We start from the raw sequence: 22,380 nt of genomic DNA, 5'->3' as shown, positions 1-22,380 counted from the left end.
TCCGGTTTTGTTGTTGACATTAGAAACATCATTACGCATGTGTCAATCTAACATGTCTGCGCCCATGTGAAAATTCTAGAAACTTTAATTAGTTTGTTTTTCTTATGTTAGCGGCTCCTGCATTGTATAATTGCATTGAAAACGAGTAAACACATATAGGACCGCATAATGGCGTCAACAGATCACGAAATGAAAATGTTCAACCTCCAACAACAAGTTCGACAGAATCAGGGTGAACTGGAGGAATATCTCAAAGATATGAACAACTGGGAAGAGGAAGTTAAGAAGAAAGAATCTGATGTTTTGAAGCAAAAGCCAAATAAAGTCATGGTATAGAAATAAAGATATCTTTTGATCTTATTCACGCTCATTGTATACTGAACTGAAGCAATTAATGAATTATAGCTTATAGATGAATCCGGGTCCGTTCGCGACCATTCACGTTCGCACCCACTCATGTTCACCCCCTTTAACTTTCGCACCCTACATGTTCGCACCCAAAGTCCGTTCGCAACCCTACATGTTCGCATCCAAAGTCCGTTCGCACCCTACATGTTCGCGCCTAATTTTAATTGGTTTTGTGTTTATAATAACTTTGTAATCAAGTTTTGGCAAGTGTATTCTTATAAGCATAATTGTTGTCATAGTCTCAAACTGATAAAGTGAGACAGCATTTTTTTTTGGTGTTGAATGAATCTTCATCATGTTTTGGATATGTATTGTTAAAAAAAATAATAATCCTATCTAAATAAAGTGGGACTCTGTCAACGTTTTATTTTGTGTTGAATAGCTGTTAATTAATCATGTTTTGGTCAGTGTATTTCTATAACTTTGTCATGTTTGTTTCATTGACTTGTTTCTAAATAAAGTGAGATTCTGACTACGTTTTTTTTTTTTGTGTGTTGAATAAATTTTATCATATTTTGGTTATAATAGGGTATTGCTATATTTTGTTGTTTCATTGTTTCAGATCAAAGGGACCAAGCTGTTAAAAACAATTATCTTTTGTGTTTTTCATTTAAAATCTTCAATGTTTTACTCATACCAAGCTATAAATACATTCAGTATTTACACCAAAGCAATTTAAAACAACAATCATGATTTTCCAATTATTCAACTGGAATTTGAATTAAAATTGGGCGCAAACATGTAGAGTGCGAACGGACCTTGGGCGCGAACGTGCGAGGTGCGAAAGTGTATTGGGTGCGAACGGACCTGATACCCTTATAGATAGGTCTGTTGGCCCCTATAGGGGGTCTCATTGGGGGTTCTGATCCCGGATCTCGCTTACTGTTATGTTAGTTTCCAGTATCCTGCTTCCACTATGTACGTAAGCAATTCTCATTTTTTTTGTAATTTCCCGTGTCCCGCTAGACCTCATTTCCCATTTTCACGGCACAATAATTTGACTTTCACGTGTCACGCTTACAAAAAATCGGCAATCCAGCGTCACGCTTAGACCCCAATGAGACCCACCCTATACACCTTATCACTATTTGTATACCATTGCTGGACATCACAGAATTCCCTGTAGAATGTTGATGTCACAAGAGAAAAGGTCTGCTGCCACAAAGGGAAAAGTGATATTTGTATGACGTATAGTTGAAGTGTTGCAGATTCCCAAATAGCGATATGCCCATAAGGTCTTATACTGGTTGTCCTGGACCATATTCTTGTTGGCAGTGTCTGCACGTATGCTGTGAGGAGTAGCCAATTTGGCATTCATAGGCTAGGCATACCCTCAACCTGTCATATGATCGGGAATTAAACGTCAAAGTCGAAATTTTAACATATCAAATCTTGAAACCTCTGTGAGAAATCAATTTCTTTCACAGACGTGCAGACACTGCCATTCTTGTGTGTGCATGTTAAAGTTTTGTTGTGCTCTTTTGTAGACCAGATGAAATTTCCAATGGTTTTGGGTGCATGTTCATCCTTATTATGGGTAAAACCATTTCTTGGAAGAACTAAAAAACTTGATATGAAACAAAAAACTGATAGACTATGAGTATGATATATAATATGATAGTCTTTATCTTTAGAAGTTCAATTTAACTTCAGGAATTAAATGTTTTTATTACATTGGTTGCAATGAATTACATTGATTTCCCAGTTAAATAAAAACCTATAATTTCACTCATGACGGAACAACACTGATAATTAACTCATGCGCTACACGTATTCATGAATTAATGTGTTGTTCGGTCACTCGTTGAATATTTTTCTCTATTTGAATTCTTCGATTAGTTATTCTATACTTGTCTTATCATGTGTGCAAGTTCCTTGTATCTTAGACAATATAATCAGATGGACATAATGAAATAAATCTATATATTTAAACATTTATTTTTTGTGAAAATCAGGAAATACATGTACAGAAGCCAGTATTGATCAGTATTATAATAATATTTATATTTTCATGTATTTATGTTTGATCCATGTGTTGATACTGCAAAAAAATAATTATTAACACATACATGTACTACTTTATGTTTCATAGGAGATGCCACCTGTAAGGAACTGCATGTTCAAAAAGAAAAAGAAAAAAGTGAAAAAGTCTAAAGATGAAGCTGGCAAACCATCAAGAATAAGTGGCTATGATTACAGAAAATGGGATAAATTTAATGTTGTATGTGTATAAACACGTTTTTTTTTTTTTAAATACATAGATATAAGAAGATGTGGTATGAGTGCCAATGAGACAACTCTACATCCAAGAAACAGTTTATAAAAGTAAACCATTATAGGTGAAGGTACAGCTTTCAACACAACACCTTGGCTCACACCGAACAGCAAGTTATTAAGGGCCTTAAAGTGACATGTGTAAAACAATTCAAACATGAAAAACAACTGTCTCATCTATATGTAAAAACAAGACAAGGACCACTCATGAACCACATCAATAAACAACAACCACTGAACAACAGGTTACAATGTAGCATTGAGAAAAAAAAAGCTTTTCAAGTTGAAATGAATGGTTGTTCAAGTATTTTAAAATTTATTGATTCAAGTATTAATTACCAAAAAATGTACATTAAACAGAGAATTTTTTAGATTAAGAGTTTATTAAGAATTCTAGAAAATGGAAATGTTTAGATCATAGGATGTAACAATAGCATTGTCATTAGTTTTCTTCTGAAAAAAAAGGCTTTCCATTGCCAACAAACTTTTTTGTGACCATGTATGTATGGTTACACCCCTGTGAACATGTATGTATGGTCACAACACTGGTGTGTGATCATACATGCATGATCACAGTGTTGTGACCATACATACATGATCACAGGGGTGTAACCATACATTCATTTCAATATCTTAACATTTTTTTTTTTTTTTATAGTAACAAGATTTTTTCATTAAGAGTTTGACTTTTGTTATTGTCGAGCCTTCGACTTTAGTCGAAAAGCGAGACTAAGCGATCCTACATTCCATCGGCGGCGGCGTCCACAAATATTCACTCTGTGGTTGGAGTTTTTGAAATTTTAATAACTTTCTTAAACTATCCAGATTTCTACCAAATTTGGACAGAAGCTTGTTTATGATTATAAGATAGTAACCAGAAGTAAATTTTGTAAAACTAAAATTCGATTTTTTTCTGTATTTTACTTATAAATGGACTTAGTTTTTCTGCGCGGAAACATTACATTCACTCTGTGCTTAAAGTTTTTAAAATTTTAATAACTTTCTTAATCTATCCTGGTTTGTACCAAACTTGGACAGAAGCTTGTTTATGATCATAACATAGTGTCCAGAAGTAAATTTTGTTAAAAAATAAATCCATCTTATCCGTTTTTTACTTTTAAATGGACTTAGTTTTTTCTGCACGGAAACATTACATTCACTCTGTGGTTAAAGTTTTTTAGATTTTAATATCTTTCTTAAACTATCCTGGATTTGTACCAAACTTGGACAGAAGCTTGTTTATGATCATTAGAGAGTATCCAGATGTAAATTTTGTAAAAAAAATACATCCATTTTTTCCATATTTTACTTTTAAGAGAGTGTCCATGGAAAAACCAGGCAGTGGATAGCACATGACATATTTTGTTTTCAAAATTTTTTCATCTATTTCATATCACAAATTCATTCTTTCTCAAAGTTAAATTTTGTTTTTTTATTAACTGCAACAAATAAAGAGAAAAAAAATACATAGAAAGCACTGAAAATTCATTGAAAAGGGGAGATAACTCTTCATTTTGTACAACATTTTGTTGCATTGTTAGTGAACTTTAAAATCATTTTCTGAGCCATCCACTGTTGATTCAAAAATATCTTTGACATATATATATATCCTTTGTATGATATAAACATTGTATTGGAACCAAAAATTCAGTGGGAAAAAAATTATGTTGTGCCATCCATATCATAGGATTTGCCTGATATTTAATTGGACAGCCTCTTTAAAAAATGGACTTAGATTTTTTTCCAGTTAACATTACATACAGTCTGCAGTTAAAGTTTTTAAAACATTGATCAGATTCATAAACTATCCTGTTTTTTAACCAAACTTGGACAGAAGCTTCTTACAATCAAAAGATAGTGTCAAGAGGAATATATTTATTATTTTTTTTCCTCATTTTTGTTGAGCATGCGATTTACAGCAAAAGTAGGCGAGACACTGGGTTCCGGGGAACCCTTACAAATTTTTGAAAAATTTGAATGATAAAAATTTTTTCTCAAAATTTTGCCTCATAAAATGTATTTCATGTTATTCTCCCTCAAGGAAATTAATTTTATACATGTGTATAACATGTTGACCGTAATAAATTCAGGAAACATCTTTTTACATGAATTGACCACGCTAATGTTTTACTAATCTTTTTCGTCTATTGATCTTTGATTTGGAAAAAAAATGATTTATAGAAATGTTCAAACTATACTTATGAAGACAGAAGCATAGTTAGTTTCACATGAAATGTAGGTAAAAATTGCAGCTAAGTCTGGAGGCTGGTTTATAAGGAGCTCTGGCATAAGGTTCAGTATTTATAGGTGCAAAATTTGCAACATATTGGATATTTTTTGTTTTTCGATTTTCCAAAAGAGTGGCTAGCCTACAGTTATGTATAAAAAATCATGCTGAAAAATAAAACAATACTGCTATTATTATTTTTTTATTCATTACTTGAAAAATTATCAATACAAAATTATACATTGATTTACAAATGCTTGTTTTGAATTTAAGGATAAAGAATTAGAGAAAATTGGAGACCAGGAAAAAAGTGAATCATCAGAATATGAAACAGATGAAGAATGGGAAATGGAAAGAAAGAAACAAATGGCAAATTTGGAGAAAGAAAAGGTGCATTTTATTTATTATCATCAAAGGTCAAATGTATGGTACATGGCAAACAGATGGTGAACAAGTTGGAGATAAAAAGTATTCAACACTTAAATATTTCTAAAAGAAATTTTTCTCACTGCAAATTTTAGTAAAACTTAAATTGTAGTAGCAATGTTTTAAATCTAGCATCATCACACCACATCATATTTTTTTTAATAATCTAAAAGGCAAACATCTTTATTTTGTTCTTTTATGATTTATTACTGTTGTTAAAGATTTATCCTCTTACATACATAGTTATTTCATAAGGATTCCATCATGTTGATTGGAAAGCAGCAATCACAAAGTGTTCTAATGTGATGTTTTATGTCCCAATACAAAGCAAATTCTTCTACATGCTCTCTGTGACAAAAAACAGTATAATATTTAGAGAGAAAAAAACATTTGAAAAGCTTGATTTCAAGTATTGACTATACACACATTTGTGATTTGAAGCGCTCCCTTGTCTACTGCAAAATGCACTTTGGTCAAAACTAGTAAACAACTATAAAAGTACAAAAAGAAACATTCAATCTTTAATGAAAACAAAATGGCTATAGTCATAAGATATAACAGAAAACTATGTTCAAAATACAAAGCATGTTTGATTACACTCATGATATTTATGTTCTTTTTGATGGTACAACTTGTTTAATTTTATAATTTCTATTTTAGGGAAATGATAATTTCAAGAGACAAGATTATGCACTAGCCATTGAAGCTTACACAAAGGCTATTGAACTTGATCCTACTAATGCAATAATGCCAGCTAACAGGGCTATGGCCTTACTGAAACAAGAAAAGTAAGTCTCTTTCACTGTTTAAAAAGAAGATACAGGGTGTTTATCAGTGAGACAGCAACCTAATGACAAAAATAACCAAAAAAAAAAATATATCTAGATTGCAACATACAGTCTTTAAAATAGACATGTCTATCAAAGAAATCATGCTCTAATTTTTTTTAATCTCTCTTTCAAAAAGACTTTAAACAAATATAGCCACTTCAGCTATAAAAAAAAATAATATTTTGGCAAAACTCCTTTATCCCATATCTTCAAGGGGAGATAATTTAACTTTCAGATAAAAATCATTAAGGGGAGATAATTGGAGAAAAAAAGGTGGTATCAGTTTATGAGTTTACTGGCAGCGCCTGAGGTTCATAGACATAAAGACATGAAGCTTAATTTAGAGTCTGCATAAGCAATATAATTTCAAACAAAAGCTCTAAAGAGCTTTTAAAACTGAAATTTATTTAACCGATTTTCTTCAAACTTAAATTATTTTTTTTAAATCTCCTGTCTGAATTATAACTTGTTTACAAACATTCAATTTGTCTTCTTTTGGAGAACAAACTATGACTTTTGAAAAAGAACATATAGATTAACCTGAATGATTATTAACACAAAGATTTTGTCTATTTTATGGGTCTAAAGAGTAAATGCTACAGAAAAACCTTGGCTCCAATTCTAAATGTTCTATAACCAAAATGTGCAAAGATTTAGTATGAATTCCTAGAAATAACAATAATCTGGATCATGTGTTGGGGCCTTTGTTATCTTTGCTGAACATTCTGAAAGCTGTGTAAAATTATGTAAAAATTGACCAAAACTGATGTTATATCTTAAATGATGCATAATTTTTTAGTTACTTCATTATTTTGATTTTGATATGCCAAAGAGATTTTGTTTTGTATTTAAGAATTGAATGCTGCTTTTTGTAAATTTATTGGGGTGTAAAAGCGTTGACCGATGTACATTTTGTATGAAGCGCGGAAGCGCTTCATACTTAAAATGTGCGCACGGTCAACGCTTTTACAACCCTATAAAGTTACAAAAAGAAGTATTCAATACTTATAATTACATTTTTTTAGCTAGAATCATGAAAACACGATTTTTATCAAGTTTTCATTTAATTTACCTGTGCACTTTATTGTGGGACCTCGTGTCATCATGAATGATAAATGTTATTGTCTAATACAATTGTTTCAGGAATAGCACGTGCTGTGCAGTTAGCCAATCAGAATAACGCATTATAATGAAACATACATCTAATGTAATTATTACTATTTATATCAAAACTATTGCTGTGAAAAAAATATAGTTATTTTGTCACATTAAAAAATTTGAAATCAAGTAACTGATTCTCTCATCTCAGCCGCATGAAAGTTAAGGGCGAAGATTCACCAAAGTAATATTTTTATCAATTTGTATGCATGAAAGTTAAGGGTGAAGATTCACCAAAGTAATATTTTTATCAATTTGTATGCATGAAAGTTAAGGGCAAAGATTCACCAAAGTAATATTTTTATCAATTTGTATGCATGAAAGTTAAGGGCGAAGATTCACCAAAGTAATATTTTTATCAATTTGTATGCATGAAAGTTAAGGGCGAAGATTCACCAAAGTAATATTTTTATCAATTTGTATGCATGAAAGTTAAGGGCGAAGATTCACCAAAATAATATTTTTATCAATTTGTATGCATGAAAGTTAAGGGCGAAGATTCACCAAAATAATATTTTTATCAATTTGTATGCATGAAAGTTAAGGGCGAAGATTCACCAAAGTAATATTTTTATCCATTTGTATGCATGAAAGTTAAGGGCAGGGATGGGCACGATTACTGACAAATGTAATCGATTAATAATCGATTACATGAAGGATTTTTGTGCAATCGATTAATAATCGATTACATGAAGGATTTTTGTGCAATCGATTAATAATCAATTACTCAAATTTTAGTATGTAATCAATTACAATCGATTACTTTATCAAAAGTAATTACATTACTTTTCGATTACTGTCAATTACATACTTCAACATTTCAACAACAAAAAACATGAGTAAAACACAATTATATTGCTCAACATTTGTATAGTGGAAATTAAGATCTTTACCAAATGCATCATTCAAAGCATTGTTTCTAAATTATAATTTAATAGCTGTTTTTTAGATCAAATCTCTTGATGAAGATTAGAAATATTTAAAAAATCTTGAAATTTTGACTTTCAACATAAATTAAAATTGTCATCGCATTGCAATAATCACTTATTCATAACTAATTGTTTTTAAAAAATTAAGCTTTCTTATGCCCGCGTCACACTGTCCCGATTTTTACGCCGATGGCAACACGATAATGGTAATTTTCAAAATCGTGACTGATCGTATCCAGATCGGCCTATTCGTAGTGCCATCTTTAACCATCGTATAACCATCGGCCACTTTTTCTAGCCTTCGGGGACAACTTCGGGAAGGGTTCTAAATTTTTTAACATGTTAAAAAATCCCCGAAGGTGCGTCCGATGTTAAGGGTTCGTATTGAGTTCGTATCACCATCCTCACCATCGTAATGTCACCGGGAATGCATCTTTGCACATCGTATTGCATTCGTGTTTCCATCGTTTCCATCGGGCAGTTTTGACATTACGATGTCTACACGAATGAATCACGAAGATACCCGAAGGTCTTACGATTGCAACACGACTTCGTGAAGACCTCGTAATCCCGTCGTGTTGCCATCGAATAAAAGTACGAAGGCGACAAGATGGAACTACGACGGCAATAAATCCAGCTAAATGTAAGTTAATTTTTGCGCTAAAATACACTTAAAGTGCCATGCCCGATATGCACTGGTCAGTTTAATACGACAGTTAAGAAAGACGTTCACAAAACATGGAGCTCATATCATATGATTCTATGAGAACAAGAAAGGCGACAGCGTTGTTTCTATTAATTCAAATGGAACAACAAGAGCAGCTATTACAGGCTCAGAATTTACTTTTACAAGTAAAATATTATTTTTTGTCAATTTTTCATATCAAGTAACATAATGAAAATCATAAACGCTCCTCGTACACCAACACTGCAGGTACACGTATATAGGGAAACCAACTTTTTCTTCATTATTCTGATTTTTTATGTATCGTCTGAGTTGTTGTCACACGAATGTTTACTCCATAACTATTTTGTTTTCTATATGTCATATTTTGCCACATTTGTTGCTTTCCCCCACATCCTTCCTTTTGTCTATATTATTATGATATTCTCCTGGAAAGAGCTCTTTTTGAATAAAAGGGATCAACGAACCCATTACCTTACCTTTAAAATAGATCAGTAAACATGGGCATAATTATGGGTGATTATTCAGACTAGTGCACACATTTTACAGTTCAAACAAGGCAATGCCGAGCGTGGCATCCCCTCGTATGTAACATATTGGGGAAAAATATGGACACTATATTTGTATATGACACATGCAGCAAATGGCAAATTGAATATGCATATTTTATACATAAACTATTTTTTTAGGAAATCAGCCAAAACATTCAGTAACTGGAAATACCTTTAATAATGTCTTTAGAACCAGCAGGTAAAAATATGAGCATCTAATTTCCTGTGTATTATGCTATTTCAAGGAGAAAAAACAAGTCTATCTGCATGACCTTGACCTTGGCCTTGAACGTAAAAAATGTCAGATCATTACAAGGAGGAACAATATACCAAATGTGGTTAAAATCTTTTGAAGCACATTGGTTTTAGAGTGTCCACAAGGGTGATATTGCCTTGTATTACAACTGCCACTGTGACCTTGACCTTTGAACTTTAAAGTCAATAGCGCTTAAGATATTCTTAACGAGTAACACCATACCAAGTTTTGAGCATTTTGGTTCTAGAGTGTCCATAACAATTATCTTCACGCAACTTACATGTAGTAGGCGAGGGGATAATAAACTAAGTTTTATAAGAATTAGACAAAAAGATCGATTTCCCGCCATTTAGGGCAGACTTGTACAGAAACGATATGTTGTCGAAATTCTGTTCGTATCTTTTAGAAATCGTATGGCCATCGCGTCATCATCGTAATCCATCGTGTAGCCTTCGTAATCCATCGTGTAGCCTTCGTGATTCATCGTGTAGGCTTCGGCTGAGATATGAAGCTTAAATACCCGTCTTCGGTTAACCTTCGTATGTCCATCTTTTGCTATCGTATATAATTTCGGCACCATCGTATAGACTTCGTTATTCATCGTACTTGCTTCGGTCACCTTTTGGTATTTTAACGAGATCGGGACCAACTTCGTACGAACTTACAATTTTAGCATTCGGGCGTCCATCGTATATAAAAATCGGGACAGTGTGACGCGGGCATTACTGACTTACGTTAGCTTTTTTGTTTTTACTCTTTAAAAAAAAAATATTTTAGCATAGTTAATTATAATGTTTAAGGAAACATAAAAAAAAAGTAGAATAATTAATTAGTTCAGCTAATTTTTAAGATCAAAATTTATTTTTATAATGACATGCATGATTTAAACCTTTTGTTTGGATAACCACCCTAATTACAGATTATTTAACTGCCACTGGAGTACAATTTATAACCTGGGGCTAAATATTGTAAATTTCCTTGTTAATTAGACATAAGATACATTAATTGAAATAAAAACAAAGTATGTTTGTTATTGATTAGAAGACTTTGATCATCTCAATTAGTAAAGGTAAGAATGTTGTTAAGATTTGTTAACTTCTTCAATCAAATTATATACAGAATATATTTATAGTGTCAAAGGGATGCATGTATCTATTTCTAAAATGAATTGCTATGCATTGCCATTGGTTCATTGTTAAAAGAATTTTGTGTTCTTTTTTAATTTAATTTATATACATGTATATTATAACATTTAAGAAATCAACTGTTTATCTATTCTAAGCTTTAATTTCAACTCTGATTGAAAATGATGTTTTCAGGAAATTTAATACAAATAAGCTTACTACTTTTAAAAAATGTAGTACAGATCTCAACGAAAGACAGACACATTTCTTATCTAAGATCTATTTTCTTATTTTAAATCTATTTTCTTATTTAAATATTAAAGCTCTTGAATTATTGACAAGCACATACATCCATTTGTTTCAAAAGCTAGATATAAAGTAAATTTAGGTAGGGGATCTGGTTACTCATAATGCAGCTTGAGACAATAGATTGAAATAAGGCAGTTGCTTAATTCTCAAGTATTGTTGATGCATAATATGTTATCTGTACTACAAAGTGATAACATACATATTTTCCTCTGAAATAGGTTATTTTTCTTCAAACTATTTTACTAAAGTAATCGAAATGTAATCGAAAAGTAATCGATGATTACATCCAAATTTTTGCTGTAATAGATTAAATTACGATTACATGTAATCGAAAATGTCTTCGATTACAGATTACTGTCGATTACTTGAAAAAATGTAATCAATTACAATCGATTACGATTACAGATTACGATTACCCCATCCCTGGTTAAGGGCGAAGATTCACCAAAGTAAAATTTTTATCCATTTGTATGCATGAAAGTTAAGGGTGAAGATTCACCAAAGTAATATTTTTATCAATTTGTATGCATGAAAGTTAAGGGTGAAGATTCACCAAAGTAATATTTTTATCAATTTGTATGCATGAAAGTTAAGGGTGAAGATTCACCAAAGTAATATTTTTATCAATTTGTATGCATGAAAGTTAAGGGTGAAGATTCACCAAAGTAATATATTTATCAATTTGTATGCATGAAAGTTAAGGGTGAAGATTCACCAAAGTAATATTTTTATCAATTTGTATGCATGAAAGTTAAGGGTGAAGATTCACCAAAGTAATATTTGTATACAAATCTTCGCTCTTGACTTTTATGCGACTGAGATGAGAGAACCAGTTACTAAGTATGGGTTTGCCACTTTCTTATAACACAAATGTACAAAATAATCATTTTCATGTGTTGCGACCAGATTCATTGTCCTTTATTTCCCAGTAATTACCTTGATTGACTAGAATGCTTTTAGTATCTTTTATTTAGATTTCTGTTCTCAAGGATAAAGCAGTAGCTATTTAAACTTAAACTTATTTACACCAGATATGGAGCTGCTGAAGCTGATTGTCTGCAAGCCTTAAGTCTTGATCCTTTGTATGTCAAAGCTTACTTGCGACTTGGTGCAGCAAGGTTTGAACTCAAGAAATTTGACACTGCAAAAGATGCATTCGAGAAAGCTTTAAGATTAGAACCTCAAAATAAAACAGCACAGAAAGAATTAGAAAGAATTGAAAAGGTATTTTCAAAATATATTTTAATAGATTCAAAAGTGTCTAATAAATTGACTACCAACCAGAAAATTATAAAGTTATTTGACTTATTAGAAAACACCACAAAAAGGAAAAAAGTATGAAAGCTGCTGAAGTTTTTAGACAGTATATATGTGTATGTTTGTATGTGTTGCAATGTATCAGTTCATGCATAAATGTTAGATGAGCAATACACTGGAGATTTTAGTATAGATTAAACAATATAAGAATGCATAACCAGGCATTTTCACCTGCATGGTCTATAGATTTGATGTTTTCAACTCCAGCATAATTTTGGGTTTGAAATTATGCAAGTTGCATTGATATTATTAGTTTGAATGTAATTCATTTCAAAAAGTATTATGTTTTGAATAGCAAAAGGTCAATTATACATGTGTTTTTTTAAGGAGTTAACAAAAGATAAAATGGTAGAACAAAAAGATATGGCAAAGTCTCCTGATGAAGGATTAGTTAAACCAATCACAAAACCAGCAGATCAAAAATCAAAGGTAAAATATTGATGTTTAGATCAACAATATTTAATTTTATGAATATGAAAGAACCTGTTTCAAAAGACAATTGTCTTCCATAGTAGCAACCATTAAAAAAAACAAGTACGGACATTCTTTGGTAGAAGAAAAGATTAAAAAATTTAGATTATTTTTATTTGGCCTTGTAAGTGCCTATCTAGTATGAGGCTGAGGATAAGAACATTTATAACTGGAGTGCTTATTTGGTACTTTAATTGTTTAAAACTAATTTTTCCTGTCAAACAATTTCCAGAATCCTTTTTTATTGTTTATATGGCTTTATATATTATTAAAAAATATATTTGCTCTTGTTACAATCCAATGAAAGAATCGTTTTCATAAATACATCCATGTTATCAAATATGATTATTGGGTCATGCACCTTATTTACTTGAAAAATTCAAATACACAAATTGCCTTATTAAATTCAATACAATTATCTGCCCTTGATTTTAAAAGGATTTTTTTTCTGAAAATTTTAAATACATTTACCAACACGTAATTTTTTGATGGATTAATCTTGTCTAAGCGCAAAGTTTTAGATGTGTCTGTTGAATATTGAATGATACTTGCTAAAACATTTTAAATTCAAAAAGATTTTTTTGGCAAAAATACATAATCTACCTTAAATATTTGATAATTGATTTTACAGAAACCTTTAGTTAGAATACAGATAGAAGAAATCGGAGGTGAAGATGACACTCATAGGCGTGCTGCAATTGAGGAAGTAGAAAAATCCCAGAGTGAGGCTAAAAAGCAAATAACTTCACAAGACAATAAAATGTTTGAGAAATTTACAAGTAGTACTGGTTCCTTAAAAAGTACCCAAAATCATAGAAATAGTGACAAAACTTCTACAAATATTAAAGAAAGTGTGAAAACTTTAAGTGAGGATAGCAGTATTAAATTAGATTTGAAAGATGTAACCAAAAGTATTCCAGAAGAATCAAAATCTGTGTCACCTAGAAGTATGCCTGTACCCCAATCATCATTTCAGTTTCAGACAGATTATAAAGAACTAAAGAGTGACCTGAGGTCATTCTATGTATATATTAAAGTAAGCATATTTGATTCTTTCTATTATATTCTGACATATATAGATTATCTGGTTCTGTACACATTGATATAAAAAATTCAGTTGTGATCCAAGTGCAAACCTTTTTGGTGAGTGAGCCAAAAAATTGTGGTGGGGTTAAACATGTCTTGTGAAATCTCAACATACCTCTAACTAATGTAGAATAAACAAACACACAGCAATATGCACAGTAAAACTCTGTCCAAAAGGAGTCCAAGTCTGACATCTATATCAAGATTATCATCTAGAATATATTGAACATAAACATGAATTTATATCTATGCAATCTGAAGAAATTTAGTATAAGATACACAGATACATTTATGCTGCCGTCAGTTAGATTTTGTTTTACGCTACATATTGAACCTTTTATTAGAGAGATTTTACACATCTTGTATTTTTTATTTTAGAAAATTAATCCAGTAGACTATCCAAAGCTGTTTGGTCAGTTCTTAGATGCAGAAATAGTACTCAACATGCTCAATGTGTTCAAAAATTTCTTTATTCCGTAAGTTTGTAAATTATGCTTGGTAATAAGTGATGCATTTAAAAGTGTATTCTGGTCATCTTGATAATATGTTTAGTTTAGGCCACACCAATTTGATTCCTTGTTCGACGCACCTATTTTTTTCAAAACAGAAATTTTTTATTTTTTTTATATTCCCGCTTCCCGCATCCGGAAATGTAATCATGCCCATTTCCCGCACTGTTTTTTTTGTTAATATTATAAAAAGATATCAACATTTGTTTTTAAAATCACAGTCTAACCTGTATATAACGATTTTAAACATAAAAGCACCCCACCACACTGTGTAAATATATGTGAGAATATTTGTTTCAGCATGAAACCTATTCATCTATAGTGGGAGTGCTTCGAAATAAATTTATAACAGTGGAAATACCTGTAAAGAACAAAAAAAATGGTTTCTTTCCCCCTTACTTATATTCCCTATCAAAAAATGTTCGTTGTTAGAATAAAGTACAAAGAACTTCTGAAGGATTTGCCTTCAACTGCAATTATATTGTATGCTGGCTAAACAAAACTATCCATAGCCGCTGCATGTTTATGCACCTGTCCTGATTGATTCAGGGGCCTGTCGCTCAGCAGTTATCGTTTGTTGATGTTGTTCATTGGTATTTTCCCATTTGGATATATAAATTAGATCGTTGGTTTTCCTGTTCGAATTGTGTACGCTAATAATTTTGGGGTCCTTTATAGCTTGCTGTTTGGTCTGTATCAAAGCCATGTGTAAAAGGCCCTACTTTGACCTGTGTTTGTTATTATCAGGTTGAGAACGTCCCTCCCTTAGACAAGGGGTCATTATACCAAGGATTTGTATAGTTCTTCTATACAAAACCTTTGAAAACTTAGAATTTTGTACTCAAACAGAGGAGAGTTAAATCATATTTTAAACAACTTTTTCTAAAAGAGGGGTCCACTTACATGACTTATTTTGAATAATATTAAACTGTTAAAGTAAATGTGTTAATTTAACATACGTAGTTAAAGTCCAGGAATATTACAAAATTCTTGAACATGTTTTGACCATTTAATACCAGATAGATATATAGTTCTTTGAGGAAATTTGAGCCCTTTTGTACAAACAGATATATTATAACTTATATTGATCCCTCATAAAACATGAAGAAGGGATATTTATAACATTAAGGGGTTGCCCCCAAACTGATTATGACTTGGATGGAAAATTGTCTCATTGTCAGTCACACATACATAGACCAGATTTAATTATTTCTTGGTGAACAGGGTTTTCAAATCGCTCGCTTGCCCCAAATTTTGGAGTCCAAAAATCCTTAGAATAAGAAATTAAATTGGTGTGGCCTTATCCTTGTTTTTAAAATTCCAATAGGGAACATACTTTATATTCTTGTATTAATAAACCAGTTTTTGAGACGTTTCGGCCTATGGCCTTCTTCAGTTCTTTATTTTTCCTCACAACTACATGGCTGACATTACATTTGTATTTTCTTTTTCGATCACTTAAAAGATGTTTAGTTAGTTTAAAAGTACATGTAAGAGAGCAGTAATTTAAGCATTGTCATTTATCTGTTTTCATATGTCAAACACACAAAATAAACAAACTTCAGTAGGAGTTACCTTCACCAATGTTGAAAATTTTGTCAAATCATCTTTTCTTAAATGTTTGAAACACTGTTTACATTGAAAAGGTATTATTTATACTATTGTTATTATTATTATATCACATCCATATCCACTTTGAATATATATTTTTTACTATGGCTAAATTAATCAAAAAGTGATGGATATCTCTTTGAGGAAATTTATGGTCCCAGTGAATAAACTACACAGAGAACAATAGCTATGTATTCAATGGGACAATAGAACTGACAAAAGTTTAAATACTTTGACTTGAAGGAGGAAACTCTGTGGATATGTTTTACCTGTTTTGCAATAATAAATGTGTGCTCATGTGGATGAAAAAATGAATATAATCTTCTACCAGTATTTATTTATTTTATAGAACAAAATTACGTAAATTTGAATCTTTTGTCATTACAGACTATTTTATCTATTTTACCATAAATATTGACTTTGGCATCTATTTGCAGGGCAGAAGAAGACTTTTACACATGTATGTGTCACTTAGCTAAAGTGAAGAGATTTAATATGACAGTTATGTTCTTTTCAAAGAAAGAAAAGTCAGGTATGTATTTCTACTTGTTCTTGTATCAGAAACTATTCAGTTGTTACCTAATTTTCCTTTCAAGGGGTCAATTATACTTTGAATTTGGGAAGAGATAACTATTTTTTCTGATGTTGAAATGAAAATTGCTTTTGGTAGAGTTTATATTAATTTTTTATATAACTTCAATATTTTTTCTTTTAAAAATACTTAAATATGATTATTTTCCTGCAAACATTCATGTTTACATAAACAAAAATATTTATCTTTACAGTGATCAGTGAATTGATTGGACATTTACAGAAAACAGAGAAAGTGACATCAACAGAACTACAAAAACTTAAGAAAATATATGAAATAAGCTGATGATTATTTATTATTGTGTTTGGTGTATAAACATTCATTAAAGAGTGGAAAGACTTCAGGAATTTTTATTAGCTCTAAAATGACTATACAATATACCATGGAAGAGCGTCTGGATTAGGGTTAATAAGACAGAGATTAATGGGGGAAATGTGAATAATAGGGAATGATTGGGATGGAAAAAAATAATAAAGGCTAAATAGATAAAGAATATAAAGAATAGAGAAAAATGGTATAAAAATTTAAAAAAATAGAGGACCTCTCAGCCAAATCCTGGCAGAGTTTGTGTATAAATAACATCATTCAAAGTTGGGTTTAGATAGACTTTACTTTGGTTTAGTGGTACTTAATTGTTGAAAAATCATGTGACCTTTTGACTTTGAATTTACCTGAATATGAGACTAAAGATGAGGTGATGAATCATGATGCTGACATGTTCTTGCCAGTCACCAAGTGTAACTGAGAAGCAAGTGAAGTGATATAAATGATACAGTGTTATAAAAAAGAGTTGCCAATGAGACAACTATCCACCAGAGTTAAAATGTTAATAAGCAATTATAGGTCACTGTTTTTATGCCCCACCTACGATAGTAGAGGGGCATTATGTTTTCTGGTCTGTGCGTCCGTTCGTTCGTTCGTCCGTTCGTTCGTCCGTCTGTCCCGCTTCAGGTTAAAGTTTTTGGTCGAGGTAGTTTTTGATGAAGTTGAAGTCCAATCGACTTATAACTTGGTACACATGTTCCCTATGATATGATCTTTCTAATTTTAATGCCAAATTAGAGATTTTACCCCAATTTCACGGTTCACTGAACATAGAAAATGATAGTGCGAGTGGGGCATTCGTGTACTGAGGACACATTCTTGTTTTATTTTCTAATTTGTTAATACATTATGTAATTATGTGAGAACAAAGGATGCAGATCTCTGGGAAAGTTGAAATTATGCTGTTGGCAATGTCCATCCTTCCAATGGCAGATCGAGGGGATTTGTTCCAGCGTTAAGACTCCCCCCCCAATTTAAAAAAAAAAATCAATGCTTTTCAATGGGAACATATGGTTGGAACCTCACACAATACACCTTTATCCTGGGTTGGAAACACACCCCTCCCCCTTTTGTCAAATGACCCCTGCCTTCCCTTATTCTGAAAACAAACAGTTGTCGACCTTTTTGTGTTAAGTCTGCAGATATTAAGATGATTTTGGTAATTTTATGTGCAATGATTGCTTAACCACAAAGTTTTCTTTTTTATTGCTGTTGACACTTTTGCAGAATCATGGCCCTTGTACTAAGAAAATTTCATGAAAACTCTACATGTCTAGTTCATGAGCTGATTATGTAAGACTGCAGGAGAAGGCTTTCATGACATACCAACTCAAATGGTTTCTAAGCTTTTCCTTTGGTTCAAACCTTGTAAAGTTTTCAAGAAATGTAGAGTATGCATTAAAATCTGTATCATTGAGTTTAGGTTATCTAGAATGAAAGGTCATGTGAGAGATTTCAATCTATTGGCCTCTCTTGTCTTCATCAATAAAATTTCACATTTTCAACTTTTTCTCTGAAACCACTATAACAATTCTAATCACAGTTGGCAAGATGGACAGATGAAATGTCCTTTACGAAAGATCCACATTTAATTTTGACCAGACAAAAAAACCCTGATCAAATGAACCAATCTAGAGTTCTGATAAGCCAATTTTTCAAATTATTTTTTAACTCTTGAAAAGATGTGTATTGACAAAAAATTATGTTAGAATATTTTTATGCAGCTGATGGTATAATGCTTACAAGAGGCCTCTTGTAAGCATTACACCATCAGCTGCATGAAAATATTCTAACATTAATTTTTGTCAATACACATCTTTCCAAGCGTTAAATATAATTTTGAGAGTATTACTACCACAGGGTAACATCTTTACAGCAGCCAGCAGTTTTGTACTGATATAAAAATAAGAAGATGTGGCATGATTGCTAATGAGACAGTTCTCCAAAAGAGAAATTGACAGATATATAGGTACCTGTACAGGGTGTTGCTAAACGGCGGAAACGGAATACGGAATGGAAACGAAAAACAGCAACAGAAAGAATTAAAATCTTTTCTTTTTTGTTAATTTATCTTCATAAGCATGTTATATAGTATAACACATGTTTACAAGAAAGAGTAACAGAGAATAAATTTAAAATAAAAGATTTTGAAACATAAAGTATTGACATAATTAGCAGAAGATGATGAGACAGGTGTTTAAGTATAGTCTGTTCGACTTTTTTTATTTAAAAAAAATGTTGAATAAATGTCAATAAGATAACCTAACAACACAAAACAGATCTACAGACAGCTTAAACAGATGGACATTGACCTCGATTCTATGGATAGGTTGTGAAGTAATAAAATTTTGGGGAAATGCTTTTCATAGAGTGATTCTTTTTTTCTTTAGAAAAACTTTATTTTAAAAAGGTAAAACTTGATTCTTTATATCTTTTATACAAGGTATTTTAGTTCATTTATAGGTTTTGAAGTTAGTGTTTATAGGTTTTGGAATCTAGTGTTTTTAAGTCAAGTTTGGAGTTTAGTGGGATGTCCATTTTCACTGACCCATTACACCATTTTATTTAGGGGCCAGCTAAAGACCACCTCAGAGTGCGAAATTTTATCAAGGCGTTGAAGACCCATTGGTGGCCTTTGACTTATTTCTGCTCTTTGGTCGGGTTGTCTCTGATATATTCCCCATTTCTATTCTCAATTTTCTTTTTAAAAATATGATTTTTCTTTAATGACGTCATGTGTTTCTTGTAAAAACTAAAGAAGACAGAGATTTTTGTCATGAACTATTCAATAGATATAGGAAGATGTGGTGTGAGTGTCAATGAGACAACTCTCCATCCAAATAACAATTTATAAAAGTTAAACCATTATAGGTCAATGTCCGCCTTCAACAGGGAGCCTTGGCTTACACCGAACAACAAGCTATAAAGGGCCCCCAAAATTACTAGTGTAAAACCATTCAAACGGAAAAACCAACGGTCTAGTCTATATAAAGAAACGAGGAAAACGTATAAATTACATAAACAAACGACAACTACTGTATATCAGATTCCTGACTTCAAGTCTATAATGTTGGAGAGTTCCCATTGTTTCAGATGCATATGGACCTAGATGAATGGCATTTTCTCTTTAAAGCCTCTTTTTTTTATTAGCTGTTTCCTATTTTATTTGAAATCTAGTTTCTATCCTATTGTCAATATAATTTATGTGAGATTTTGTAACTTCAGTCGTTATTGATTTTAGGTAGTTCTTTCCATTCCCCCCTTAAATTCCGTCCATTTAGCAACACCCCAATGTACAGGCCTTCAACAATCAACAAAACCCATACAACATTACCAGCTATAAAAGGCCTAGAAATGACAAATGTAGAAACAATTCAAAACAGAATACTAATGGCCTGATAATGAACGTAAAAACAATTATGATAAACAGCAACAAATGGCAACCACTGAATTCCATGGCTGCTGACTTTGGACAGCCACATATAGAATGTGGAACGGTTAACTAGTTTGAAGGCACCAAACTTTTCCTAACCTAGATCTGAGATTACTCACAATTATTGACAGCTTGTTCAAAGCTAATAACTGATATAAAAATTATGCATCTAAGACTAATACTCTATCATTATGAATTTTGAATTTATGAAATCATTAAATTTAATTCTCAACTAAGTTGACAACTCCATAGAAATAGCTTTTATACGACCGCAAACATTTTAATTTTTCGTCGTATATTGCTATCACGTTGGCGTCGTCGTCCTGCGTCGTCTTGCGTCCTGCGTCGTCGTCCGAATACTTTTAGTTTTCGCACTCTAACTTTTGTAGAAGTGAATAGAAATCTATGAAATTTTAACACACTGTTTATTACCACAAAAGGAAGGTTGGGATTGATTTCGGGAGTTTTGGTCCCAACATTTTAGGAATAAGGGGCCAAAAAGGGCCCAAATAAGCATTTTCTTGGTTTTCGCACTATAACTTTAATAGTTTAAGTAAATTGAAATCTATGAAATTTTGACACAAGGTTTATGAACACAAAATGAAGGTTGGGATTGATTTGGGAGTTTTGGTTCCAACAGTTTAGGAATTAGGGTAACTTCGATATTTTCTTGGTAGGGGTGTGCCATTTTTTGCCTCAAAAAACGTACCCATTTTAATATAACATTCACTGAAATTCAGTACCTATAGTTATATAAAATATTTAAAATACTGAGCCATGCTTATATAAGCACTAACTCACCGGGGTTCATTTGGGAACTTATTTGAAAGCACTTTGTTTGAAAGGTGAACTTTCAAATGAATTGATTTAATTTAATATAATAATTGACCATTAATAATGTATGATTCTCAATAGTATATTTATATATGATATGTAGATCATACCCCGAATCAATACATAGTTATCAAACGTAAATGCATTTTAATATAGGATGTCATTAAAAAGGAGGGTCATTTTTATATAAAATCTCGCAAAATTATGACCCATATTTTTGGCACATCCCCATATATCCAATAATAGGAAGTTGACCCCCCCCCCCCCCCCCCCCCCCCCGATAACTTTAGTATAAGTAAACAGAAATCTATGAAATTTAAACACAAGGTTTATGACCATAAAAGGAAGGTGGGGTTTCATTTTTGGGAGGTTTGGTCCCAACAGTTTAGGAATAAGGGGCCCAAAGGGTCCAAAATTGAACTTTGTTTGATTTCATCAAAAATTGAATAATTGGGGTTCTTTGATACGCCGCATCTAACTGTGTATGTAGATTCTTAATTTTTGGTCCCGTTTTCAAATTGGTCTACATTAAGGTCCAAAGGGTCCAAAATTAAACTTAGTTTGATTTTAACAAAAATTGAATCCTTGGGCTTCTTTGATATGCTGAATCTAAAAATGTACTTAGATTTTTTGATTATGGACCCAGTTTTCAAGTGGTCCAAATCGGGGTCCAAAATTAAACTTTGTTTGATTTCATCAAAAATTGAATATTTGGGGTTCTTTGATATGCCAAATCTTACTGTGTATGTAGATTCTTAATTCTTGGTCCCGTTTTCAAATTGGTCTACATTAAAGTCCAAAGGGTCCAAAATTAAACTAAGTTTGATTTTAACAAAAATTGAATTCTTGGGCTTTTTTGATATGCTGAATCTAAACATATACTAAGATTTTTGATTATGGGCCCAGTTTTCAAGTTGGTTCAAATCAGGATCCAAAATTATTATATTAAGTATTGTGCAATAGCAAGAAATTTTAAATTGCCACAGTATTCAGCAATAGCAAGAAATCTTCAATTGCATAGTATTG

The 22,380-nt window shown here is 31.8% G+C and overlaps 1 protein-coding gene across 1 annotated transcript; it reads left to right on the top strand.

Moving 5' to 3' along the window:
- The first annotated feature begins 21 nt into the window (after positions 1 to 21).
- Positions 22 to 17,102, top strand: LOC139515436 (RNA polymerase II-associated protein 3-like). Its single transcript, XM_071305009.1, has 10 exons — positions 22 to 330; positions 2,501 to 2,629; positions 5,183 to 5,299; positions 5,996 to 6,123; positions 12,209 to 12,401; positions 12,822 to 12,923; positions 13,597 to 14,001; positions 14,430 to 14,527; positions 16,609 to 16,703; positions 16,957 to 17,102. The coding sequence occupies exons 1-10, from the start codon at positions 169 to 171 to the stop codon at positions 17,046 to 17,048; spliced, it is 1,521 nt and encodes a 506-aa protein (XP_071161110.1). The 5' UTR covers positions 22 to 168; the 3' UTR covers positions 17,049 to 17,102.
- The last annotated feature ends 5,278 nt before the right edge of the window (positions 17,103 to 22,380 follow it).

The sequence above is a fragment of the Mytilus edulis genome, chromosome 1 (genome assembly GCF_963676685.1).
Source record: "Mytilus edulis chromosome 1, xbMytEdul2.2, whole genome shotgun sequence".
In the NCBI taxonomy this organism is placed as follows: domain Eukaryota; kingdom Metazoa; phylum Mollusca; class Bivalvia; order Mytilida; family Mytilidae; genus Mytilus; species Mytilus edulis.
The sequence above is the reverse complement of the archived record's forward strand: the minus strand, read 5'-3'. Positions and strand labels throughout refer to the sequence as shown.